Source organism: Bufo bufo, chromosome 1 (assembly GCF_905171765.1).
Source record: "Bufo bufo chromosome 1, aBufBuf1.1, whole genome shotgun sequence".
NCBI classification, from domain to species: domain Eukaryota; kingdom Metazoa; phylum Chordata; class Amphibia; order Anura; family Bufonidae; genus Bufo; species Bufo bufo.
The window spans coordinates 779,728,552-779,751,104 of record NC_053389.1 but is presented as its reverse complement, the minus strand read 5'-3'; the positions used below and the strand labels follow the sequence as shown (position 1 = coordinate 779,751,104).

Sequence of the window (22,553 nt, the reverse complement as noted above, 5' to 3'; positions counted from 1 at the left end):
GCTAAATCAAACACATAGGGGATAATGCACATATATGTAAAAAAAAAACGCAGGATGTGCTAAAATCCTTTCCTATGTCTTCGAAAACCGCTGCAAAACCGCACCCTGAACGCAACACACAAGACCGTTTCGCTGCCACGTAACTTTATAGCCATCAAAGAGTTAAACTAGTTCTGAGAATCATCTGACCACTCGACCCCGCCCCAATCCTCAGGTGATGCTGCGGGGTGACGTCAGACGGGGCGTGGCTACGCAGTGCGGCGCCTTCTCTACCCTAACGGACAGAAGCTGCTGCCGCCGTCATGTCGGACAACAACAACGGGGAGGAACCCGCGTTGCACGGTGAGTGCGCTCCGGTCTCCCCGGTAGCCGGCCGCGGTGTCCAGTCCGGAGGGAGGAGGCGGAAATAGACGTTCAGTCCCCGGGCGCTCGGCGTCTGCGAGATAGAGACGGGGGACAAGGCAGCCAGACAAACACGAGGAGTAGCCAATCAGGGCCGAGCACGGGGTGTATGGGCGGGGTTTAGGGGAAAGAATGATCGAGTTTGGCCAATGGGGAAGCAGGGGCGGGCATGACTGGGCGGGGCCATGAGGAGGATGTACACAGTGTTGTTATTGTCGTGTCTGGGCTGGTGTTCCTGGGTCTTGTAGTCCTCCCGTCACGTGACCCCCCCTCCCTACTGATCCCATAGTGTTTATCTCTGCCCTTCACACTGTGGCCCTCCTGTTATTGTGCTACTACAACTCCCATTAGGCACCACAACAGTTGGCCGGGCCACAGGCACTCCATGTGTGATACCTGCCTGTCACCTGCAGCGCCTCACTGTGGTGAATGTGGGTAATGTGACTGGTCAGTGCTCAGAGATCATCATCATGAAGACACAATGTGATGAATGTGTGATCATATCAGAAGGGATGACATCACGTGACCACTGGTTGTGTCATGTGTGGAGGAGGAGTCTGTCTATCATCTATCTCAAATAAGCTTTATTGGCAGGACTAAAGGCATAATAGCGTTGCCAAAGCAAGTGGGGAATAATTGGGTAGGTTGGGGGGTGGGGGTATAGGAGTCCATGGCATATCAGGCTCCTCTCAGTCTATGGAAACGTATGAATCGGTTGGTCATCAGGTGTTACTGTTTCATAAACCAAGCCCCAGTGTGGAGAGTCTTCCTTTCTCCTCCATGGAGGTGAAGTCTGAGCAGAGATCAGTCAGTCTCCTGAAGTAAGCGTCCCTGCAGCAGGAAGTGGGCCTCATCCTCCACCATCTCCTGGTCACACTGCGGGCACTGTTCTGTCGGTGCTACCCGGATTCGATGAGCAGGCTGTGGCGCTCAGTCTGTACCGGCTGTTGGGGAGTTTCTCGAGACATGGGGCCAGTTTGTACCACCACTGCAGGCTCTGGTACACCATCAGCTTCTGGGATGTTCTTATGTATTGTCTTCTGAGTTTCCCCCTTGGTCAGGCTGGGCTGGTTGGCGGCCCGGTCAGGCTGGGCTGGTTGGCGGCCCGGTCAGGCTGGGCTGGTTGGCGGCCCGGTCAGGCTGGGCTGGTTGGCGGCCCGGTCAGGCTGGGCTGGTTGGCGGCCCGGTCAGGCTGGGCTGGTTGGCGGCCCGGTCAGGCTGGGCTGGTTGGCGGCCCGGTCAGGCTGGGCTGGTTGGCGGCCCGGTCAGGCTGGGCTGGTTGGCGGCCCGGTCAGGCTGGCCTGGTTGGCGGCCCGGTCAGGCTGGCCTGGTTGGCGGCCCGGTCAGGCTGGCCTGGTTGGCGGCCCGGTCAGGCTGGGCTGGTTGGCGGCCCGGTCAGGCTGGGCTGGTTGGCGGCCCGGTCAGGCTGGGCTGGTTGGCGGCCCGGTCAGGCTGGGCTGGTTGGCGGCCCGGTCAGGCTGGGCTGGTTGGCGGCCCGGTCAGGCTGGGCTGGTTGGCGGCCCGGTCAGGCTGGGCTGGTTGGCGGCCCGGTCAGGCTGGGCTGGTTGGTGGCCCGGTCAGGCTGGGCTGGTTGGCGGCCCGGTCAGGCTGGGCTGGTTGGTGGCCCAGGGCTGGGCTGGTTGGGGGAGTCCACTGGTTTCGCCTCATATCTATAAAAATTTGTGTAGGGTTCATCCGGGTCTCCACACCCAAGGTTTTTTTTTGGTCTTTGTTGTTAGCATTTGCCTCGCGATTTTAATAGTTGTTAACCCCATTCTCTAGGGTCATCATGGGTTTGGGTTGTCCACACGCCACCTTCACACTCTTCATAAGTCGTATAGTCCATGACTCTGCGATTCTGAAGACTGAGTGAAGGGGTGGATATATATGCAGCCATAGGGATATGGACACCTCCAATATGTCCGGTATAGCAGGCAGAGTTGTTTTTGGGGTGGGTGTTGGTATTAGATACCACATGTAATGGAGTTTTAAGCTCACAGATGTGACCACATAAGTGGGTTGTGCACAGTTAAGATCCACGCTCTGGTCTGGTTGATTTTAGCCCAAAAATCTTTGGCATGACCAGTATGAGTATCAGACCAGTGCGTAGGATACCAATAACTTGTGATTATGCATCACCCTCTATGTGGATCACTGTATGGACACATACATGCTCTTTAACACGTTCTTTCATTTATCATTTATTACTTATTAATTTCATTTCTAATATATTTTATATTTTTATTTTAATTTTCATTATTTGGGTCAACACAATCACAAACAACATGGTGACATATGGAGGGATTTCTATCCTAGAAGTGTGTAGATGTATTTGTTGGATCTTTCTCCTTCTTTTTGATCTGATATTTTAGTATGTTCGTTGCTTGTTAATTGCAACATCACAAATTCATATTATGGTGCACTGGAGGGATCACACTATTATGGCTCGGTAGGAGGCGTCCTGTATATGCCCATATCTGTCACTGATAGGACGGCATTATCATAGACTCAATCTATTGAGGATGATATGTACGGTGATATTAATGCAGAATCATGGGTTGACGAGTACACCATTTAAGAATAACGCTGCCTAATCATGTTTCCCATATATATATATATTATAGAGATGCCTTTCTGAATCATGTAGTGAGAGATTGTGAATTGATTATGAATTATCAATTAGAATCAGTATAAGTAATCATGTACGGTAATTAGAAAACCCTAATGTATTTTCATATATTGTGTGGATTTAGGTGTTGATGATATTCGTAGGATACGCGGTGTATAATATTATCAGTTTTGTATGTCACATTATGAGTCTACGTTTTTAGACATATAATTTAGCAATCATTTTCAGTATATTTATTAACATTTGGTGACACTTTTATTGGGGTTTGAAATATTGTTCCTGGTTTTTGTCTATTTCTATTCGTTGTCTTGAACTCCAGTGAGGGCGGCCGCTCCTTTTACTCCTCCGTTTCCTCTTTCCCGTGTTCTGCTCTCTATATGTATATTATTTAGATCATTGCGTACTCTATGACGTCATTCCTGACATGCGCATTGCTCTTATGGGGGCGGAGACACGAACCCGCGACACTTGTGACGCGGTTGCGTGTCAACATCTTCATCACATGATCGCTGCACGAACACGTGACATAACGTAGATCACGCGCTTTCTTTACGCGCTGGGCGTCAACATTCCAGGTCACTTCCGGACGGAGAAGTAGGATCATTAACATGTGCGGAGTGATTGGCTGACTGCTGTATATAACCCATGTCCCCCAGTGATGACGCTACCCCCTGACGAAGGTACGCCGAAACGCGCGTTGGGGTTGGCGGCTGGCCCCATCCTGGAGGAGACACAGCATGGGTAACTGTCCGATGTCCTTTTGATCATAGATGATTTGTTTGCATTAGCACTTTACTCTCATGTATTACATAATGGACTGATATATGGACTTGTATCCGCTGTATGTTTCCTCCAGTGATGTCCTTTTAATCATGTTTGTGAAATATATGTGATTTTGTAATAAAGTATCAATTCATTATAAGCGGTCTGGCATTTTTTGTAGGTTTATATGGGCTGGTTGGCGGCCCGGTCAGGCTGGGCTGGTTGGCGGCGCGGTCAGGCTGGGCTGGTTGGCGGCCCGCTCCGGCTGGGCTGGTTGGCGGCCCGGTCAGGTTCGGGTGAGTTGTTCTGGGGCTTCTTGGTGTAGCAAGGCTTTGTGATGGTAGGAGCTTGGACGGTAGATCCTCCTCCAGTGCTCATTCAGTGGAGGAGATCACCTCCACAGTATGAGGACGAGGGATCGCTGTTGCGTACAGAATCATGGTTTAGACCACACGATCTACTGCCCATATGCGATGATTGATGTGCCTGCACGAATGACGGGATCACCAGATGAATGAATGCTTCTCTCGTTCATCATATGGCGGCACATTCAGACGGGCGGACTGTCGGGAACGAGCGTTGGCAGGACCGTTCGTCCCCGTTTATCTGCCTGATTATCGGGCAGTGTAAATCCACCTGTTGGTCCCATTCACATGACTGTGTGAGGGCCGTGTCTGTTTTGCGGATCCACAAAACTCCAGCACCGGCCGTGTACACAATCCGCAATGCGGTGCAGACTTCAATAAATCCTCAAGATGCGTCCAAAGATAGGACATGCCCCATCTTTTGCCGCACGGCTGAGGGACTAGGAAGCCCTTCAGAAGCGGTTTGCGGTCCGTAAAATGGACACGGTCATGTGACTAGGGCTTTACAGACATGATGTCCACAGTGGTCACACGCATCCGGCCATCTTAAACTATGGCGCAATTATGGCATCCGGCATAATTTCCGCCTCTTTTCTTATGCTGGTAAAATCGTCCCCTCTGTGTGTTAATACCTTACCATTTCAAGATCTCTGCTTGTTGTCTGAAATTCTTTTTGGCCATAAGACCTTAGGCTAGGTCTACACGGCGACATTTGTCGCACCAATGTCGCGCAACAATTTTTATAATGATAGTCTATGGTGTCGCACTGCGACGCGACAGTCGCAAAAAATCTATTTGAGATGGATTTTTCTGCGACACCGCATAGACTATCATTGTAAAAATTGTCGCGCGACATTGGTGTGTCGCAGTGTAGTTGTGCCCTATCTGTCGCACGACTTATTGTCGTCGTGTAGACCTAGCCTTAAACTTCCCACAGCTGAGACTTTGGCTACATGCACACGACCATTCCGTTTTTTAACGGTCCACAAACCGCGGATACGCAAAAAAAAACTGAAGCCGCACGTGTGCCTTCCGCAATTTACGGAACGGGCGGCCCATTGTAGAAATGCCTATTCTTGTCTGCAAAACGGACAAGAATAGGACATGCTATATTTTTTTTGCGGGGCCACGGAACGGTGTCCGCATCTTTTGCGGCCCCCTTGAAGGGAATGGGTCCGCACCCGAGCCGCAAAAACTGCGGCTCAGATGCGGACCCGAAAAACGGTCGTGTGCATGAGGCCTTTGCTTGATTCCCCGGTCCTTCTCCTGCACAGGGCACCTGTAGCAGGTATTATATATGCCTGGATGCATCCTGCGGAGCTGACCGTGTAGTCATCCAGGTGCAGGGGGGGGGGGGCATGGTCTGACGCTGATGCTGCCTTTGATGTTAATGGGGCCGGTCACTCCATTGTGTCTGGCAGCCATTAACCTGCGTCTCTCCTGAAGATCCTTTGTGCCGAGCGGCGTATAAATAGAGTCTGACCATACTGAGAGGATTAGCGGGATCTCCGGGGCGAATGTGGCAGAGATGCCAGCGTGCGTGCAGAACTGCACATTGTAGGAGCCGTGTGTCGCTCTGCCCACACCCCGAGGTCTCCGCAGGCCGCCCTCGCCCCCCTCCTCCATCTCTGGCTGTCTGGGAGTATTTCAGGACAGAGATTTACAGAGGAAAGCAGGACGGATTATGTGGAGACTGGGGGGGAGGAATGGTTGTCAGAGTTGTCAGGTCCACCCAGCGCCTGTCTGGTGGGTCAGGATATATATATATACTATTGTACCGCTCCGTCACATAGGACGGTAGTTTTGGCGACGCTCATCAGTACATCAATTAAAAAGATATACCCGCTGAACATATGCCAGGGGGCGCATCAGCTTAATGGACGGCTATGGAATCAGCACCCGAACCGGACTGTGGGGCTGAGCTGCAGTACCGGGTACAGCCTATGCACAAGTGTGGCGCTGTTTGGAGGAAAGCAGCCATGTTTTTTTCTAATTCTATACAACCCCTTTAACCAATGCGTGAAGTTGGGACTAAAACATTATTATTTTTGCTTTTGTGGCAGCTATATGAGAGTTCATACTGATGGATGAAACATGACCTGCGTTACGTGCTGCTAGGCCATATTTCACCCACAGTTACCCCATAAACCTTGTGTGCAAAATTAGAGCGGGGCAGAGACATCCAATAATGAAATCTGTCTAAAAGAGCTGTCTTACCCATAGCAACCAATCACAGCGCTGCTTTCATTTTTCCAAAGCACTATAAGAAATGAAAGCTGCGATGTGATTGGTTGCTATGGGCAACAAAGACAGTTTCACTTTTGAAGTACTTTGCTGGACATGGCAGCTAATCACCGCGCTGCTTTCATTTTTCCAGAGCAGTATAAGAAATGAGAGCTGAGCTGTGATTGGCTGCTTCGGGCAACCAAGACAGTTTCTATGGTTCAGCAAAAAAACAGAATGCTGTCCGCAAAAAATCAGATCCACATTTTTGCGGACAGCATACGGCCGTCTGAATGAGCCCTAAATCTCATGTGAAGGACCTTGGTGTGCATGACAACCAATCACAGCACTGCTTTCATTGTACTGACCGGTTGCTATGAGCAACAGTGGCGGTTTTGCTGTGTGGCTTGATTCATGCGCAGCATTTTGTTGCGTTTTTTGCGGAAATGGAGCGGATTTTCACTGTATGGGGTGTAATCCTCCGTAAATCCGCAGCAAAATCACCTCAGATTTGCGGTGAGAGCCACAAAGGCGGCTATAGATGTCTCAGAAGTGACTGTGGAGCTGAGCTGCAGTACTAGGTACAGCCCACGGACGGGTGTGGCGCTGTTTGGAAGAAAGCAGCCATGTTTTTTTCTCTCTATATACAACTTCTTTAACCGATGGGTGAATTTGGGACTTAAATATTATTATTTTGCTTTCGAGGCAGCCATATGAACGATCCAATCCGCGGATGAAACGCGACGCCTGTTGACATGACCCTGGTTCCTGCGTTACGTGCCGCCACGCCATAGTTCACCCATGGAAGCTGTAGGACCTCTCACAAGGGCAGCCACCCAGCTTTCCTAGACTCCTGATTGTGTCGTAGTACACGTTGTCCGACTCTGACAACTTTAGGATTTCTGAGGTGTTGAGTCAGAAACGTTCTGTGCCGCTGCGCTTCGTGCATAGTGATCCCATGATGCAGCTGTTACATCAGGTACGTGGCCCTGGCAAGGGTTAAACCCGGCATAGCTGTAACGTCACGCGCTGGGAAGTTTAAAGGATGCTGCCCGGTGACGGCAGGAGGTATTCACTGTCGGGACGTTGTGTGGAGCTGGTACACGTGAGGCCGGCCTCTGGGCATGTTCTAGACCTGTCAGAGCAGCAGGGACTGTGTGTTGCTGGGCTGCTGTGTCACGTAATTCGGGTGCAGCCGCTCAGGAGGTTTATCTGGAGCTCCGGCCCGGTGCCTGCTGCGTGTGATAAGGGTAGACGCTCGCCCCTCATCCTGGCTGACCAGACGAGTCCATATCTCCTCACAGGTTCCTGGGTGGAGATCCAAATGAACAGCAACGGGAACAACCTGGACAGCAACAGGAATGGAGGTCTGGAGCATGTACCCTCATCCTCCTCCATCCACAACGGGGACATGGAGAAGATCCTCCTGGACGCCCAGCACGAGTCCGGACAGAGCAGTTCCCGGAGTAGCTCGCAGTGCGAGAGGTGAGTGCTCCTCCGTCCTGGCCTTCCACCTCCAGGCGCCTAGATTGCTTGGGGTCCACTAGTGATTCGTGGCCAGTTAACCACTTAACCACCAGAGTGTTTCGGTTTTTTATGACCGCACGCTTTTTAGCGATTTGTGCTCTAACTTTTATTTCTTGCTGTCTTTTCATTGTGACACGTTGTGCTGTTTTCGATAACACTTTTTATGGTAGTTTTAAAAAAATAAATTGTTTTTATTATTTAACATACCATAATATATTACAAAATAGTAAAAAAAAAAAATATTTGTACAGTGACAGAACAAAAAATATTTTCTGCCATTTTTCTTATTTTTACATACACTGTACAGTAAAGTTTATTCTGTGGGTCAGTACCATGACAGGGTTACCAAGTATTTTTATTTTTTTTAACTTTTGAATACATTAAAAACTTTTTTTTTTTTAATTGCTTTGGTTTGGACACTCATTACTTTTGTTTATTCTCCCATCAAAGATACTGTGTTTTTGTTTTTTGTTGCGGCCTGAGCCCTAGTTTTTATGGGTATGATTTTGTGGTGTATATACAACTTTTTATTCCATTTTTTTTAAGAGTATTTTTTTAATTTTTTTTGCACTGTTCATCGCGCCAGATAAATAACATGATATATTTTTTTTTGGAACATTTTTCAGAAGTAGCGATGCGAATTATGTTTTTTTTTTTTTTTTAATATTGGAAAATGTTATTTTGAAAAATAGTTACATTTTGGATTTTTTTTTATTTTTTTTTTAATGTTAAGTCCCCCTTAGGGGGCTTAAACCTATAATAGGTTGGATTATACAAGCAATCACCACAAAATGCAATGCGGGCAGCATGTTATAGAGCAGGAGGAGCTGAGCAGGTCTCTAATCGGTGGGTAATGGCTGCCTATGTCACAGAGGGATGACTGTCAATCACTGATAGGACCGCCTTCTTGACTCCTAAGCTCAGAAAGAGCAGAGATTTAGATGAATACATTTCAAGTTTTATTGAATCTTTTCCCATAAAACGACATATCGATCTGCTCAGCTCCTCCTGCTCTATAACATTCTGCCTTCGGCTTGCACTGTATGTCGTGATGACAGGTTCCCTTTAAATGTAACAGTCATGGTAATGCAGACAGACGACAGGTGGTACAAGCGTTCATCTCCATACAGCTTGCTGTATTGTCGGCAGTACATCCCTGCTCATACACGGAGATGTGCTGCTGAAAAACAGGCAAACTGGATGCGGAAGTAAAGCTGGTTGGCCCATTGAGCGGCTTTAAAGGGGTTATCCTCAGGTCTTCAATATCTGATTGGTGAGGTCTGACTCCAAGAACCCCACCGATCAGCTGTATGAAGAGGCCGCAGTGCACAGCTCAGTCCTATTCAAGTGAATGGGACTGAGCTGCAATACCAAGCACGGCCACTAGACGATGTATGGAGATGAAATCCAACATCTCGATCCTTCTCTTCCCCATCACCTGCCATGAGAGGAGAGTCAGGAGGCCCCCACACATAGGAGATGGTCGGCCAGTCTTGACAAAATCACCTATTAATTGAAGACCTGCTCCCTCTCACGTGTAACCTCCGCCTCCGGTGTCCTCCTACCATTGATATTACACCGTATTCCTCTCCGCTTCGTCTCCAGCTTCCCTGATCTCCCTCTAGTACCATTAATACCCCCTTCTCGCAGTATGTCATTCCTGACTTATGTTTTTCTTCCCCTCCTGCAGCCCCTCGCCTGAAGAAGGTCAGATAACCTTTGATGTGGAGATGCACACCAGTAAAGACAGCTTCCAGGTACTGATCCATCCATCTCCTAGGTCTCTGTTTCTAGGACTCAGTGTGCCGCCTCGTCACTGTCAGAATATGGACACACAGAGTCCTGTGGGAGCATCTGAGGTTCTCGTCTGTACTTGCCCTTCTTTACTGCCATTGATATGGGCTCTCCCCTCTACTGCATGAGGACAGGGCGAGCACCCCATAGAGACATGGCATGTACCCCTGAGTTGGGAAGCTAGCCTTCATATCAGGGGTTAAGCAGTCTGGAGGTGGAGCTTTACTACTGAGGGTTCTCTTGTGCTTGGTACCAAGTTGTGCCAGGATCACTAGGGGAATGTCGTGTAAAATCAGCCGCGTCACTGGGGTCTTAAAAGAGACGCTGTCCCTGGATATTACTTTATAAGCTAAACTCATCGCTATTGAATATACAGCAGAATAGAGCACAGGTGACGTTTTCTCTGACTGTAGACGTTCTCTTTCCTCATGTTCTCCGGTCTGTCCATACCACCATGACAACTTCTTCCAGGCACATGTCGTCTCTGTAGAGTTCGCTGTCCGGACATCTAAGGTTCCTCACTTTTCCATTATCCTCATCGCCTGTACAACGTCAGCTACCTACCCCGGTGGCTTAAAGGGGTTGTCCCACTTCAGCAAATGGCATTTCTTATGTAGAGAAAGTTAATACAAGGCAGTTACTAATGTATTGTGATTGTCCATGTTGCCTCCTTTGCCGGCTGGATACATTATTCACTGCTTGTTTCCATGGTTACGGCCACCCTGCAATCCACACTATAGGTAAAAACCAGCCTCTCTGGTGGCCAGGACCATTAAAGCTCACATAGGCTGGTGCTTTTTTTGATGGAGTGCAAGCACGACCACCACTAATGGATTGCAGGGTGGTCATAACCATGGAAACAAGCAGTGTATAATGTGATGGAAAAATGACTCCAGCCAGCAAAGGAGGCAATATGGATAACAACAATACATTAGTAAGTGCTTTGTATTAACTTTCTCTACAAGATATATGTTATTTGCTGAAGTGAGAGGACCCCTTTAACAGTGCCATCCATCTGCTGCCCCCCATTACTGTGCTGACCAGTGCCCAGAATAATGTACTGCAGAAATATTAGCACCATACAGATAGTCCCCCTGAAAAAAACTACACATAGTCCCCTTAAAAATAGTTCCACACTGTCCTGAGAAATATTTGTGCCAAGCTAATAATGCCCATGAAGTCTGCTGAAAAACAATGTGGCAAGTATACGGCGTCCCTGACAGTAACAGTGCCCAAGCAGTACTTCCAGAAAGTGGCAATGCCAAGATGAGTGCCAGAACAGTAATAATGATTCCAAAAAACAACCGTGCCACTCAGAGTGCCCTCAAAAATAAATTTCCCCCTACAGTGCCCCCAAAAGGACTGTGCCAGGGTGTCCTCCCATAGTAATAGTGCCCCCATAAGTAAATGAGCCCCTCATAGTGCCACTAATAGTAATCTTTCTCCCCCGAGTGCCCTATTAGTAGTGCTCTCCAAACGTACCCCCTTTAGTAATAGTGCTCCCCCAGTAGCAGTGTTGTCTGGCAGCGGCTTTCTCCTCTCTTGGCACTGGGAAGACATGCATGCTCGGTACCAAGCATGTATGTGTATCTGGGGCAGAGGACTAGGTGTATTGACACCCTAACTCTTGTCCCATGTAGCCTCCTGTGGTGTGGGGCAGGTCACATGCCTCTTCCGGCATGGTGCAGACAGGACCGATGACATCATCATTCCACCTGAGGATTCTGTATAGCAGGTTGGCACACACAGGCACAGAACCAGGCTCTATGGGCCAAGGATAAACTGTATTGCGCAGATCTGATAGAACGGATGCCACCCGTCAGGACTTGTCGCCAGTCTCTGGTATAAAGGATAATGTTCTTTCAGTTCCATATTATTAGTGTTTGTTAACCCTTTAATAGATGGGGCATTGTCCTCTAAATAGGTCCTCTTAAAGTTCATTCCAGACCTGCCGCTCACGGATGTGATTAGTCGTTTAACCGGAATTTCTGTATCTGATAAAATATTCTTACCGGTTAGAAGCGCCTCATCAGACGTCTCTGCCGTTACGTCACTTGCCAGTTTGATGTAGGACCTAGTCCTGGACTGAAGGACCTCCCCTAAGCATGAGCCCCATGCCCCCCTTGTGCTTCAGCATATTCACTGCTGCGCCATTTAAAGTCTATGGGGCTGATGCAGATACTTGACCTCTGCTCCTGAACGCTGGTGGTCCCTGCATATGGGGGGTACGTTTTTATTACCGGGAACCCCTTTTAACGGGGGGTTTCTGGTTATAATGATTTTTAAGCAGCAAATGTCCACAGTCTGCCCCTTGAAACAGAAGATTCATGCTCCATGCCGCTCCGGTCCTCCGCGCTGTTCACATCTGGTTGTCCATGGGCACGGTCACATGCAACGCTTCAGCAGTGACGGGGTGTATGTGAGGCCACATCACCGATGAAGCCGCTCGCTTTCGGTCACCATGCCCGCGCAGTGACCGGAGAATGGAGGCAGAGCGGCATGGAGCCGCTAAGCGCAAATCTTCCATTTCCGGAGGCAGACAGCGGGCACAAGAATCTGAATTACCGGAAAACCTCTTTAAGGAGGCTGTAAAGATGATTTGTCACTTTCCTAGGAGGGAGGGTCCTCTCAGTGCTTCATACGATGAAGGATTTCTACATAGGAATGACATTAAACACCTTGCACAGTCATTAAGACAATGCGGGAAATCGGTGATTAAATGGGCGCATCCAAGCGTTGAGTAACCCTGACGGAGCGTATTTATGGAGCAGAAGAACCTGTCCGGTGACAATCCCTCACCCCCGGCCTTCTGTGCTCCTTATGGCGTGTATCCTTTAGTATATGATGGCATATGTGGCACAAGGGATCGGCCCTATTGGGGCAACACATTATTCCTTCCCCCCTCAAAATTGGCAATGGCGCTCTGTGCCCCATGGAGATGCCCTGCGTCCATATCCGCTTCCTCCTACATCAGGAACCGCTGTCAGCCTGTTATGTACGGGAATGAAGTAGGTGAACCGCATTAGCAATTCTAATGGCGGGTTTACACGGCCCGACGAGCAGACAATTATCGGGAAGGACACATTCCTGATAATGACCTGCTCATCAGCGGAGGAAAGAGCTGCATTTACGTGTACCGATCACCTCCACTGTGTGAGGACGAGCGATGGCGACTGCTATCTGTCATCCCCATACAGGTATATTGTTTCTGGGCAGCAGATCCCTGTTCACACCGCACCGAAAAGATGATTGAGGCGTCCGCACCGAAGAGCTTATAACCTGATGAACAAACGTTTCGCACATTCATCCAGTGATCTGCGGCACCTTCACAGGGGCAGATTATCTGGAATTAAAGTTCGTTCCTGATAATCGACCGTAACGTCGGGCTGTGTACACCCGCCATAAAGGACACATTCCAGTATAATCCCTTTATCCTGAGATCTCGCCATCTGTCCTGGGTAGCTGGCGTGCCTCCAGCATGGAGGGACCGGAATGAAGGTAGGTGGCCTCTTAAAGGGGATTTTCCTGCAAATAACACATCCTTTATCCAAAGTTTAGCAGATGGGACCCCAGCGATCATGAGAACAAGTGAATGGAGCGGTACTGCATATGTGTGACCACCGCTCCATTCACTTCTATGGGACTGCAGAGTACGGAGCTCTATCAGCTGTCCCATAGAGTGGAGCAGTGGTCAGGTGTGTGTAGAATTGCTCCATTCACATGGGGAATCGGGGGGGGGGGGGGGGGGGGGGCCTCTGTTCTAGTGTCTTATGGTGTTTGTGGAAAAGCCCCTTTAAGACCGCCATCCCACTGATCTCACAACTCCCAGGAAGCTGAGATAGGGGAGCTGTTTGCCGAGTCTTCACACTGTAGAGCTGCTTTAGCGGTTCCTGCCGGTGACCTGGAGGCAACTCTGTGATCATGGAGCTCTATAGGGGTTAAAAAATATAAGCCAAGGCCCCAATTTCTGCTATTGATCTCTCTGCAAATCTGCAGCCGATGGGCAGGGAATAATCGGTGACCTCGGTGTTCCCTCCCCGTCACATGCAGATTTAGGGAAAGTCCCTATAGACCCCATCAAACAGCTCCCCGTGTCTCAGCTTCCTGTAAGTTCTCATAGGCCCACCCTAGAGAATAATAGTAATCCTGCCATCACTCTGTGTAGATCTGCTATCTTACCGCAGCTGCGCCTTTCTTTCAGTCTGAAGAAGACGACGGAGAGGCAGAGAAAGAAGAAGAAGTGCTGAAGAAGAGCGCAGACTGGGTATCCGACTGGTCGAGTAGACCCGAAAACATCCCCCCAAAGTAAGCTGCTCAGCCATGTGCGGAAATAGTCGGCATATTTGTGTGATTTCCCCCCCCCTGGCCAGATCTCGTCACACCGTCCCCCTGTCCTCCTCCAGCAAAGCTTTCACATGTGGTAGGAAGAAGTGTGTCTAGTGTGTCCACAGCTGCACCACGTGAGGACACTAAAGGAGCAGAACCAGGCACTTTTTATTGGAAACTGTGTGGATTGCGGCGCTTTTTCTTCTGTGCAAAAAAAAAAAGTGGGAAATGCATCGGAACTTGAATGTTCCCTCTGGCCTTGGACACGTGGCTGTAATATGGCTTTATGACAGTTACGTGGAGTTAGAATATGGCAGCCATAGAAATCTATACGGGCCGTACCTCAGTATTCACCCCTAGAAGCATTGGAGGCTCCGGACTGCGGTGCGTGAGGCCTGAAGGCGATGTTCACATCTCATTTTTTTTTTTATCTACATTGGGAAAGCTCCTGAACATATCCATTTACCCGACTGATGTTGTAAGAGTGCCCCTTTAGTCTCATCAGAGATGGTTAAATTTATAGAAAAGTGCAGTGTATAGCGGGCGATGGATGCTGCTGTATGCCTGTACCATGGCAGACATCTAAGGCTACTTTTACACTCTCGTTGTTGCGTTTCAGAGGATCTCAATACCGGAAAAATTAGTTTCCGTTTGGTCCTCATGCATTCTGAATGCATCAGGATGTCCTCCGTTCCGGCAGCATTCCGTTTTGTGAGCGGACACAAAACCGCTGCAAGGTCATAAAAACTGATCTGACATTGAAAACAATGTAAGGCTACTTTCACACTAGCGTTTTCTGCGGATCCATCATGGAGCTGCAAAAACGCTTCCGTTACCATAATACTACCACATGCATCCGTCATGAACGGATCCGGTTGTATTATGTCTTCTATAGCCATGACGGGTCCGTCTTGAACACCATTGAAAGTCGATGGGGGACGGATCCGTTTTCTATTGTGTCAGAGAAAACGTATCCATCCCCATTGACTTACATTGTGGGCCAGGACGGATCCGTTTGGCTCTGCTTCGTCAGACGGACACCAAAGCAAGCAGCCTCCAGAGCGGAATGGAGACGGAACGGAGGCAAACTGATGCATTCTGAGGGGATCCTTTTCCATTCAGAATGTATTAGGGCAAAACTGATCCGTTTTGGACCGCTTGTGAGAGCCCTGAACGGATTTCAGAACGGAAACCAAAACGCCAGTGTGAAAGTAGCCTAAGCCAATAGTGACAGATCTGGATCCGCCACCCATTGACTTTAAATGTATTTTATTGACGGATCTGTTTTTTTTTTTTCAATTTTGATTTCACATAACCGCATCCTAACGGAACGGTGCATCCTGATGTGCAACATCCAAACGGATCCGTTTAATTCCGGTATTGAAATAATCTCCCGCATCTCAATACCGGAATTAGCAGCGCAAGTGTGACCGTAGCTTTAGCTTTCCGTCAGAGGTATGTGTTGGGGACACTCCCGATGTATTCATCTGGCGGAGGCGCAGACGTGATGTGAACAGAGGCTTAGTCTTAGGCTGGGTTCAGACCTGGTGGATTTGCGTCGCAGACTTTTTGGAGCAAGATTAAAGGGATCTGTCAACTCTCCTGAAATAGCAGTTCTGGGGCATCTGTCACATAGAACTTTGCATTGTGCTATTCCTTTATTATTCCTGTTGGAAATATATGAATACATTGAAAAGGAGGTGTCAGCTTAAAACGGTCCAGTCAGTGCTGACAGTGTGAGGGCTCATTCAGACGACCGAATAAGTTTGCAGAATGGGTGCGAACCCATTCATTTCAATAGGGCCGCAAAGGATGCGGACAGCACACCATATGCTGTCCGCATCCGTGGTTCCGTTCCACTGATAAGAATAGGCATTTTCTACTATGGTTGCGGCCATGTGCGGTCCGCAAATTGCGGAACGTACACAGCCAGTATCCACAAAGCACTACAGCCCTTAGACTGTGTGGGGACACACGGCATTGACGGGGGAATGGTGCAGCACAGAGTTATGGGATGCCCCGGAATTGTCATGGCTGAATACAAGTAGACGTGTCTGAAGACATGACAAATGGGGTATTCCCAGAATGAAAACTTATCACCTGTCCGATCAATGGGGGTCACACCGATGGGTTCCCCCAGTGATGAGGGTAGTAGGGGTTCTGTGCCCCCCCCCATTTAAATGGAGCAGACACACTGCTGTTCCATTCATCCTCTATGCAACTATTGAAGATGGCTGAGTACAGCTAGCTCCATTCAAAGGGAGGACACAGGACCCCCTGTTCTTGTGATTGGTAGTGGTCCCCGTGGTCATACCATCACCGACCAGACGCTTGTCCTGTTGATAGGTGACAAGTTGTCATTCTGAGACGCCCCCTTTACCGATGGAGCAGCGGTGAACCAAACCCAGACTTTTTTAATTCAAAGCAAGTCAATTCTTTCGGCAGATTTTCGACTCCGGTTTGACCCCTTTCAGGGTGAGATCCGCTTGTAACAAGTTATCAGGTCCTCCGATGACACCTTTAGTATAGGCCCTGTAATAACTTCTCTGCTGTTTGTTGTCTCGCCAGGGAATTTCATTTCCGACACCCCAAGAGGTCCGTGTCTCTGAGTATGAGGAAGACGGGAGCCATGAAGAAAGGAGGCATTTTCTCTGCAGAATTCCTGAAAGTTTTCATCCCCTCTCTTTTCATCTCCCATGTCCTTGCCCTGGGGCTGGGGTAAGTCTCATCGTCTGGGTTGTTGATTGTGAACTGACTACTGCATGTTACTACTGTGCTCGCTGACAACCACCAGTCCATAGAGATTACTGGTAACTGTGCAAAGATGTAACGTGGTTCACTAAAGATAACCACTGCCACGTGGAAAGTAAATCTGCAGGCGTAACTCCCCAGTGATGTATCTGACTAGTACTAGTCCCATATGGTGTCCGTGATGTATCTGACTAGTACAGTCGTGGCCAAAAGTTTTGAGAATTACATAAATATTGGAAATTGGAAAAGTTGCTGCTTAAGTTTTTATAATAGCAATTTGCATATACTCCAGAATGTTATGAAGAGTGATCAGATAAATTGCATAGTCCTTCTTTGCCATGAAAATTAACTTAATCCCAAAAAACCTTTCCACTGCATTTCATTGCTGTCATTAAAGGACCTGCTGAGATCATTTCAGTAATCGTCTTGTTAACTCAGGTGAGAATGTTGACGAGCACAAGGCTGGAGATCATTATGTCAGGCTGATTGGGTTAAAATGACAGACTTGACCTGTTAAAAGGAGGGTGATGCTTGAAATCATTGTTCTTCCATTGTTAACCATGGTGACCTGCAAAGAAACGCGTGCAGCCATCATTGCGTTGCATAAAAATGGCTTCACAGGCAAGGATATTGTGGCTACTAAGATTGCACCTCAATCAACAATTTATAGGATCATCAAGAACTTCAAGGAAAGAGGTTCAATTCTTGTTAAGAAGGCTTCAGGGCGTCCAAGAAAGTCCAGCAAGCGCCAGGATCGGAGTGCCACCAGTGCAGAGCTTGCTCAGGAATGGCAGCAGGCAGGTGTGAGCGCATCTGCACGCACAGTGAGGCGAAGACTTTTGGAAGATGGCCTGGTGTCAAGAAGGGCAGCAAAGAAGCCACTTCTCTCCAAAAAAACCATCAGGGACAGATTGATCTTCTGCAGAAAGTATGGTGAATGGACTGCTGAGGACTGGGGCAAAGTCATATTCTCCGATGAAGCCTCTTTCCGATTGTTTGGGGCATCTGGAAAAAGGCTTGTCCGGAGAAGAAAAGGTGAGCGCTACCATCAGTCCTGTGTCATGCCAACAGTAAAGCATCCTGAGACCATTCATGTGTGGGGTTGCTTCTCATCCAAGGGAGTGGGCTCACTCACAATTTTGCCCAAAAACACAGCCATGAATAAAGAATGGTACCAAAACACCCTCCAACAGCAACTTCTTCCAACAATCCAACAACAGTTTGGTGAAGAACAATGCATTTTCCAGCACGATGGAGCACCGTGCCATAAGGCAAAAGTGATAACTAAGTGGCTCGGGGACCAAAACGTTGACATTTTGGGTCCATGGCCTGGAAACTCCTCAGATCTTAATCCCATTGAGAACTTGTGGTCAATCCTCAAGAGGCGGGTGGACAAACAAAAACCCACTAATTCTGACAAACTCCAAGAAGTGATTATGAAAGAATGGGTTGCTATCAGTCAGGAATTGGCCCAGAAGTTGATTGAGAGCATGCCCAGTCGAATTGCAGAGGTCCTGAAAAAGAAGGGCCAACACCGCAAATACTGACTCTTTGCATAAATGTCATGTAATTGTCGATAAAAGCCTTTGAAACGTATGAAGTGCGTGTAATTATATTTCACTACATCACAGAAACAACTGAAACAAAGATCTAAAAGCAGTTTAGCAGCAAACTTTGTGAAAACTAATATTTGTGTCATTCTCAAAACTTTTGGCCACGACTGTACTAGTCCCATATGGTGTCAGTAATGTATCTGACTAGTACTAGTCCCATATGGTGTCAGTGATGTATCTGACTAGTACTAGTCCCATATGGTGTCCGTGATGTATCTGACTAGTACTAGTCCCATATGGTGTCAGTGATGTATCTGACTAGTACTAGTCCCATATGGTGTCAGTGATGTATCTGACTAGTACTAGTCCCATATGGTGTCAGTGATGTATCTGACTAGTACTAGTCCCATATGGTGTCAGTGATGTATCTGACTAGTACTAGTCCCATATGGTGTCCGTGATGTATCTGACTAGTACTAGTCCCATATGGTGTCAGTGATGTATCTGACTAGTACTAGTCCCATATGGTGTCAGTGATGTATCTGACTAGTACTAGTCCCATATGGTGTCCGTGATGTATCTGACTAGTACTAGTCCCATATGGTGTCCGTGATGTATCTGACTAGTACTAGTCCCATATGGTGTCAGTGATGTATATGACTAGTACTAGTGCCCATGTGGTGATATTGCTGACTAGTACTAGATTCTCTTATATATCTGATTAGCGTTGCCGCTCAGATGATCAGTGATGTATGTGATCCCTGATGATCAGTGATGTATGTGATCCCTGATGATCAGTGATGTATGTGATCCCTGATGATCAGTGATGTATGTGATCCCTGATGATCAGTGATGTATGTGATCCCTGGCGATCAGATGGTCACATTGACCACTGTGTATAAAGAGGAACCTGCCAGTCGGCCGTTGGAGGGCAGGAGAGACCACATGGATACTCCTTCCTCAGGATTAACCACACCATTATCCTACATACAGATTGTACATCACTGCCACTACAGCATGCTGCTCTCTGGGGTTAGCACCAGCTTGCTGACAGGTTCCTTTAAAAGTGAGTCTGTGATCATCATAACATGATTCAGTAGCCTGCTCAGAGACCTCTGTAGACGGCAGGGTTCAGAGTTGTTGCTCCTCGGTACAGAGTATGATTCTGGTTTGTTGTGTGGACTGCCTGCAGAATATCTCTCCTGTCGCATCCACGAGCATTTCCCTGAAGACTCCCCAGTAGCTGGATCCTGCCTCGCAATGAGTCGGCTTCATTTATATGAAGCTGGAAAATTCTTTAAAGTGGTTGTTCGCATTTCACATTATTTCTTTTTCCTAAAACACCATTTTTTCCCCTGCGAATTTGGTAAAAATGTGACAGCAACGTGTATGTTTAAGCCCTGACTGATCACTTTGGAAGGCTCTCTGAGGCCACCTAGTGGTAGCCTGAAGGCACGTACAACATGATTTTCATGGTATTTTTTTTTTTTTTAAGGGTTTTTTAAAAAATAACATGAAGTTTGTGCACTTTATGTACTTGCCCTATTAGGTGTCCTGACGCAGATGGCATTCATGAAAATCTCAATTTCTGTGCAATGTGTTTATATATAGACCTGCTAATATGCTCCCATACACTGAGAATCCACACCCCCTCGTTGACCAAGGCTTTTTTTTGTTCTGATTTTTAAAGGGGTTATCTACCCCCTATAATGTCCCCCCTAGTGCGGGCATTAGAAGTTTAACTTTTGAAAAGTATTTAGACAGTGAGTTTGTGTATGCTTTAATTATAAAAGGTTGCTCAAAAGTTTCCTTTAAAGTGCACCTGTTGTTGCAGATAATTTTTAAGAATAGGCTTTCATAGGTATGTACATGAGGACTGGCACTATTTCTGACCATTATATGACTTGTATATAGCATTTATTAGCAGTTTCCCCTCTGTGGGCTCCATCTGTAGTTGTCCGTTCTCCCTGAGCTAGTAGGTAGAGACTAGCTGTTATGATGTCTCTAATACACAGCACACACAGAAGAGGAGATCCTGCTCCCCCACAGAACCAGCAGCAGTGATAGAGGACATTATACAGAAATAATAAGCAGTGTAGTTGTGTATCAAGCACGGGGGCGAGACAGAAAACCAGAAGCAACATCTCTGTCTGTCTGTGCCTCTTTTTGTACAGCAGCTTCTTGCTCCCCCACCTCCCCACACCATAGAAGCAGAATCGGTCTGAAGTCTCTTAGGCCCACCAGAGGAAATGATTGAGGACCTATCCTCTGTGTATACAGGACCTGTTTTATTAGGGGTCCATTATTGTCAGAGCTTGGGTCTGGTATTTTGGTGGGCCAGTCCTGCCCTGCATGTAACCTGATCTCTCAGTGTAGCTGAAAATCTGTCTAGTCTCTGCCTCTGACTAGATGCAGCTGATAAGTGGGGAAAGAGGCATTACCTCTAAGATATATTACAAAGTTTCTTATTTTCACTTGTACCATTGACTTGTGCAAAGTTTGTTGACCATATGAATACTATATGCACGGAAATATAATACTTAAACAATTTGCTGAGTGTCCACGTCTCACTGTTATCTATGTTTTGTCATTGCAGCATTTATATTGGGAAAAGATTGACCCTCCCATCCACCAGTTCTTATTGATGGAGCATGATCTGGAATTGATCCCCCGACCCCCTGAAGGTGTGTTCCTGTCACATTTGTGCATTTTGAACTTTGCACCATGTTAAGCATGACTTAAAGCACCCCCTTCTCGTCACCCATCTTTACAAACCTGGGAGCCCTTTCTTGCAACCTCGGGGAGGTTCAGAGCACCGAGCTTAACGTGAAGAACCCAACTCAACAAGAAATCGGCTCATCTCCTGGCCCTCCCATTTGAGAGTCCCTCAGAGAAGAAGTGTCTGACTACAGCCAGCCATGTTGATATGGTCACTGTCTGGCTCAGACCAGAAATGTTCTCCTTGTGGACAACCCTTGCAAGCGACGAAAAACCCACCAGGTCATGTCTACCACGGGCCCCAGTGCAAACAACAAGAGCCCCAGATGTTTAACTTGATCACCCTGTAGCCTTCCGGTGACAGCACCTTCACCATCAGAGAGATGACCGCGTATCTGGCCCCATCAAAGCCCGTGGGGCTTATCGACCGTTCTATTTGGATTGCATGATGTTACCAATGGGGAATTTTGGAATCGCCTTGATCCCTACTCAGGACTGCCACAGAATATTACAAGTGGGGACTTGAGGCTTGGCTAAGAAACGTTCATTTATTTTTAGATTGTGTGATTTCAAAAAAGAAAATAATTAGCCTGCCAATTCATAGAGAAAGCATCAAGTAGAAGCAATTCCAAGTGTGAATTGTGCCGATGATCTCATAGATACATGGCTCTCCCTGGAGACTAGACACCCTGCCCTCTGGGGTATATACAGTGAGGAACAGAAGTATTTGAACACCCTGCGAAGTTCTCCCACTTAGAAATCATGGAGGGGTCTGAAATTTACATTGTAGGTGCATTCCCACTCTGAGAGACAGAATAAAATAAAATAAAAATCCCATTGTATGATTTTTAAAGAATATATTTGTCTTGCATTGCTGAACATAAGTATTTGAACACCTGAGAAAATCGGTGTTACTATTTGGTACAGAAGCCTTTGTTTGCAATTACAGAGGTCAGACGTTTCCTGTAGTTCTTGACCAGGTTTGCACACACTGCAGCAGGGATTTTGGCCCACTCCTCCACACAGATCTCCTTTTAGATCTGTCAGGTTTCGGGGCTGTCGCTGAGCAACACGGAGTTTCAGCTCCCTCCAAAGATGTTCTATTGGATTTAGGTCTGGAGACTGGCTAGGCCACTCCAGAACCTTGATATGCTTCTTACGGAGCCGCTCCTTGGTTATCCTGGCTGTGTGCTTCGGGTCGTTGTCATGTTGGAAGACCCAGCCACGACCCATCTTCAATGCTCTGACTGAGGCAAGGAGGTTGCTGCTCAAAATCTCACAATAAATGTCCCCATTTATCCTCTCCTTAGTACAGTGCAGTCGTCCTGTCCCCTTCGCAGAAAAGCATCCCCAAAGCATGATGATACTACCCCCATGCTTCACAGTAGGGATGGTGTTCTTGGGATGCAACTCATCCTTCTTTTTCCTCCAAACACGACGAGTGAAGTTTAGACCAAAAAGTTCTACATTGGTCTCATCTGACCACATGACTTTCTCCCATGC

At 47.7% G+C, this 22,553-nt stretch overlaps 1 protein-coding gene across 2 annotated transcripts; it reads left to right on the top strand.

The window, feature by feature from the left end:
• Positions 1-204: 204 nt before the first annotated feature.
• BNIP3L (BCL2 interacting protein 3 like) lies at positions 205-21,620 on the top strand. 2 transcript variants are annotated; one of them, XM_040414866.1, is made up of 6 exons: positions 205-342; positions 7,686-7,866; positions 9,599-9,665; positions 13,904-14,007; positions 16,597-16,746; positions 20,929-21,620. In XM_040414866.1, the coding sequence occupies exons 1-6, from the start codon at positions 303-305 to the stop codon at positions 20,975-20,977; spliced, it is 591 nt and encodes a 196-aa protein (XP_040270800.1). In that variant the 5' UTR covers positions 205-302; the 3' UTR covers positions 20,978-21,620. The 2 variants fall into 2 exon arrangements, with proteins under 2 accessions (XP_040270800.1, XP_040270799.1); XM_040414865.1 differs by lacking the exon at positions 205-342 and having other exon boundaries at positions 7,107-7,866.
• Positions 21,621-22,553: the final 933 nt, after the last annotated feature.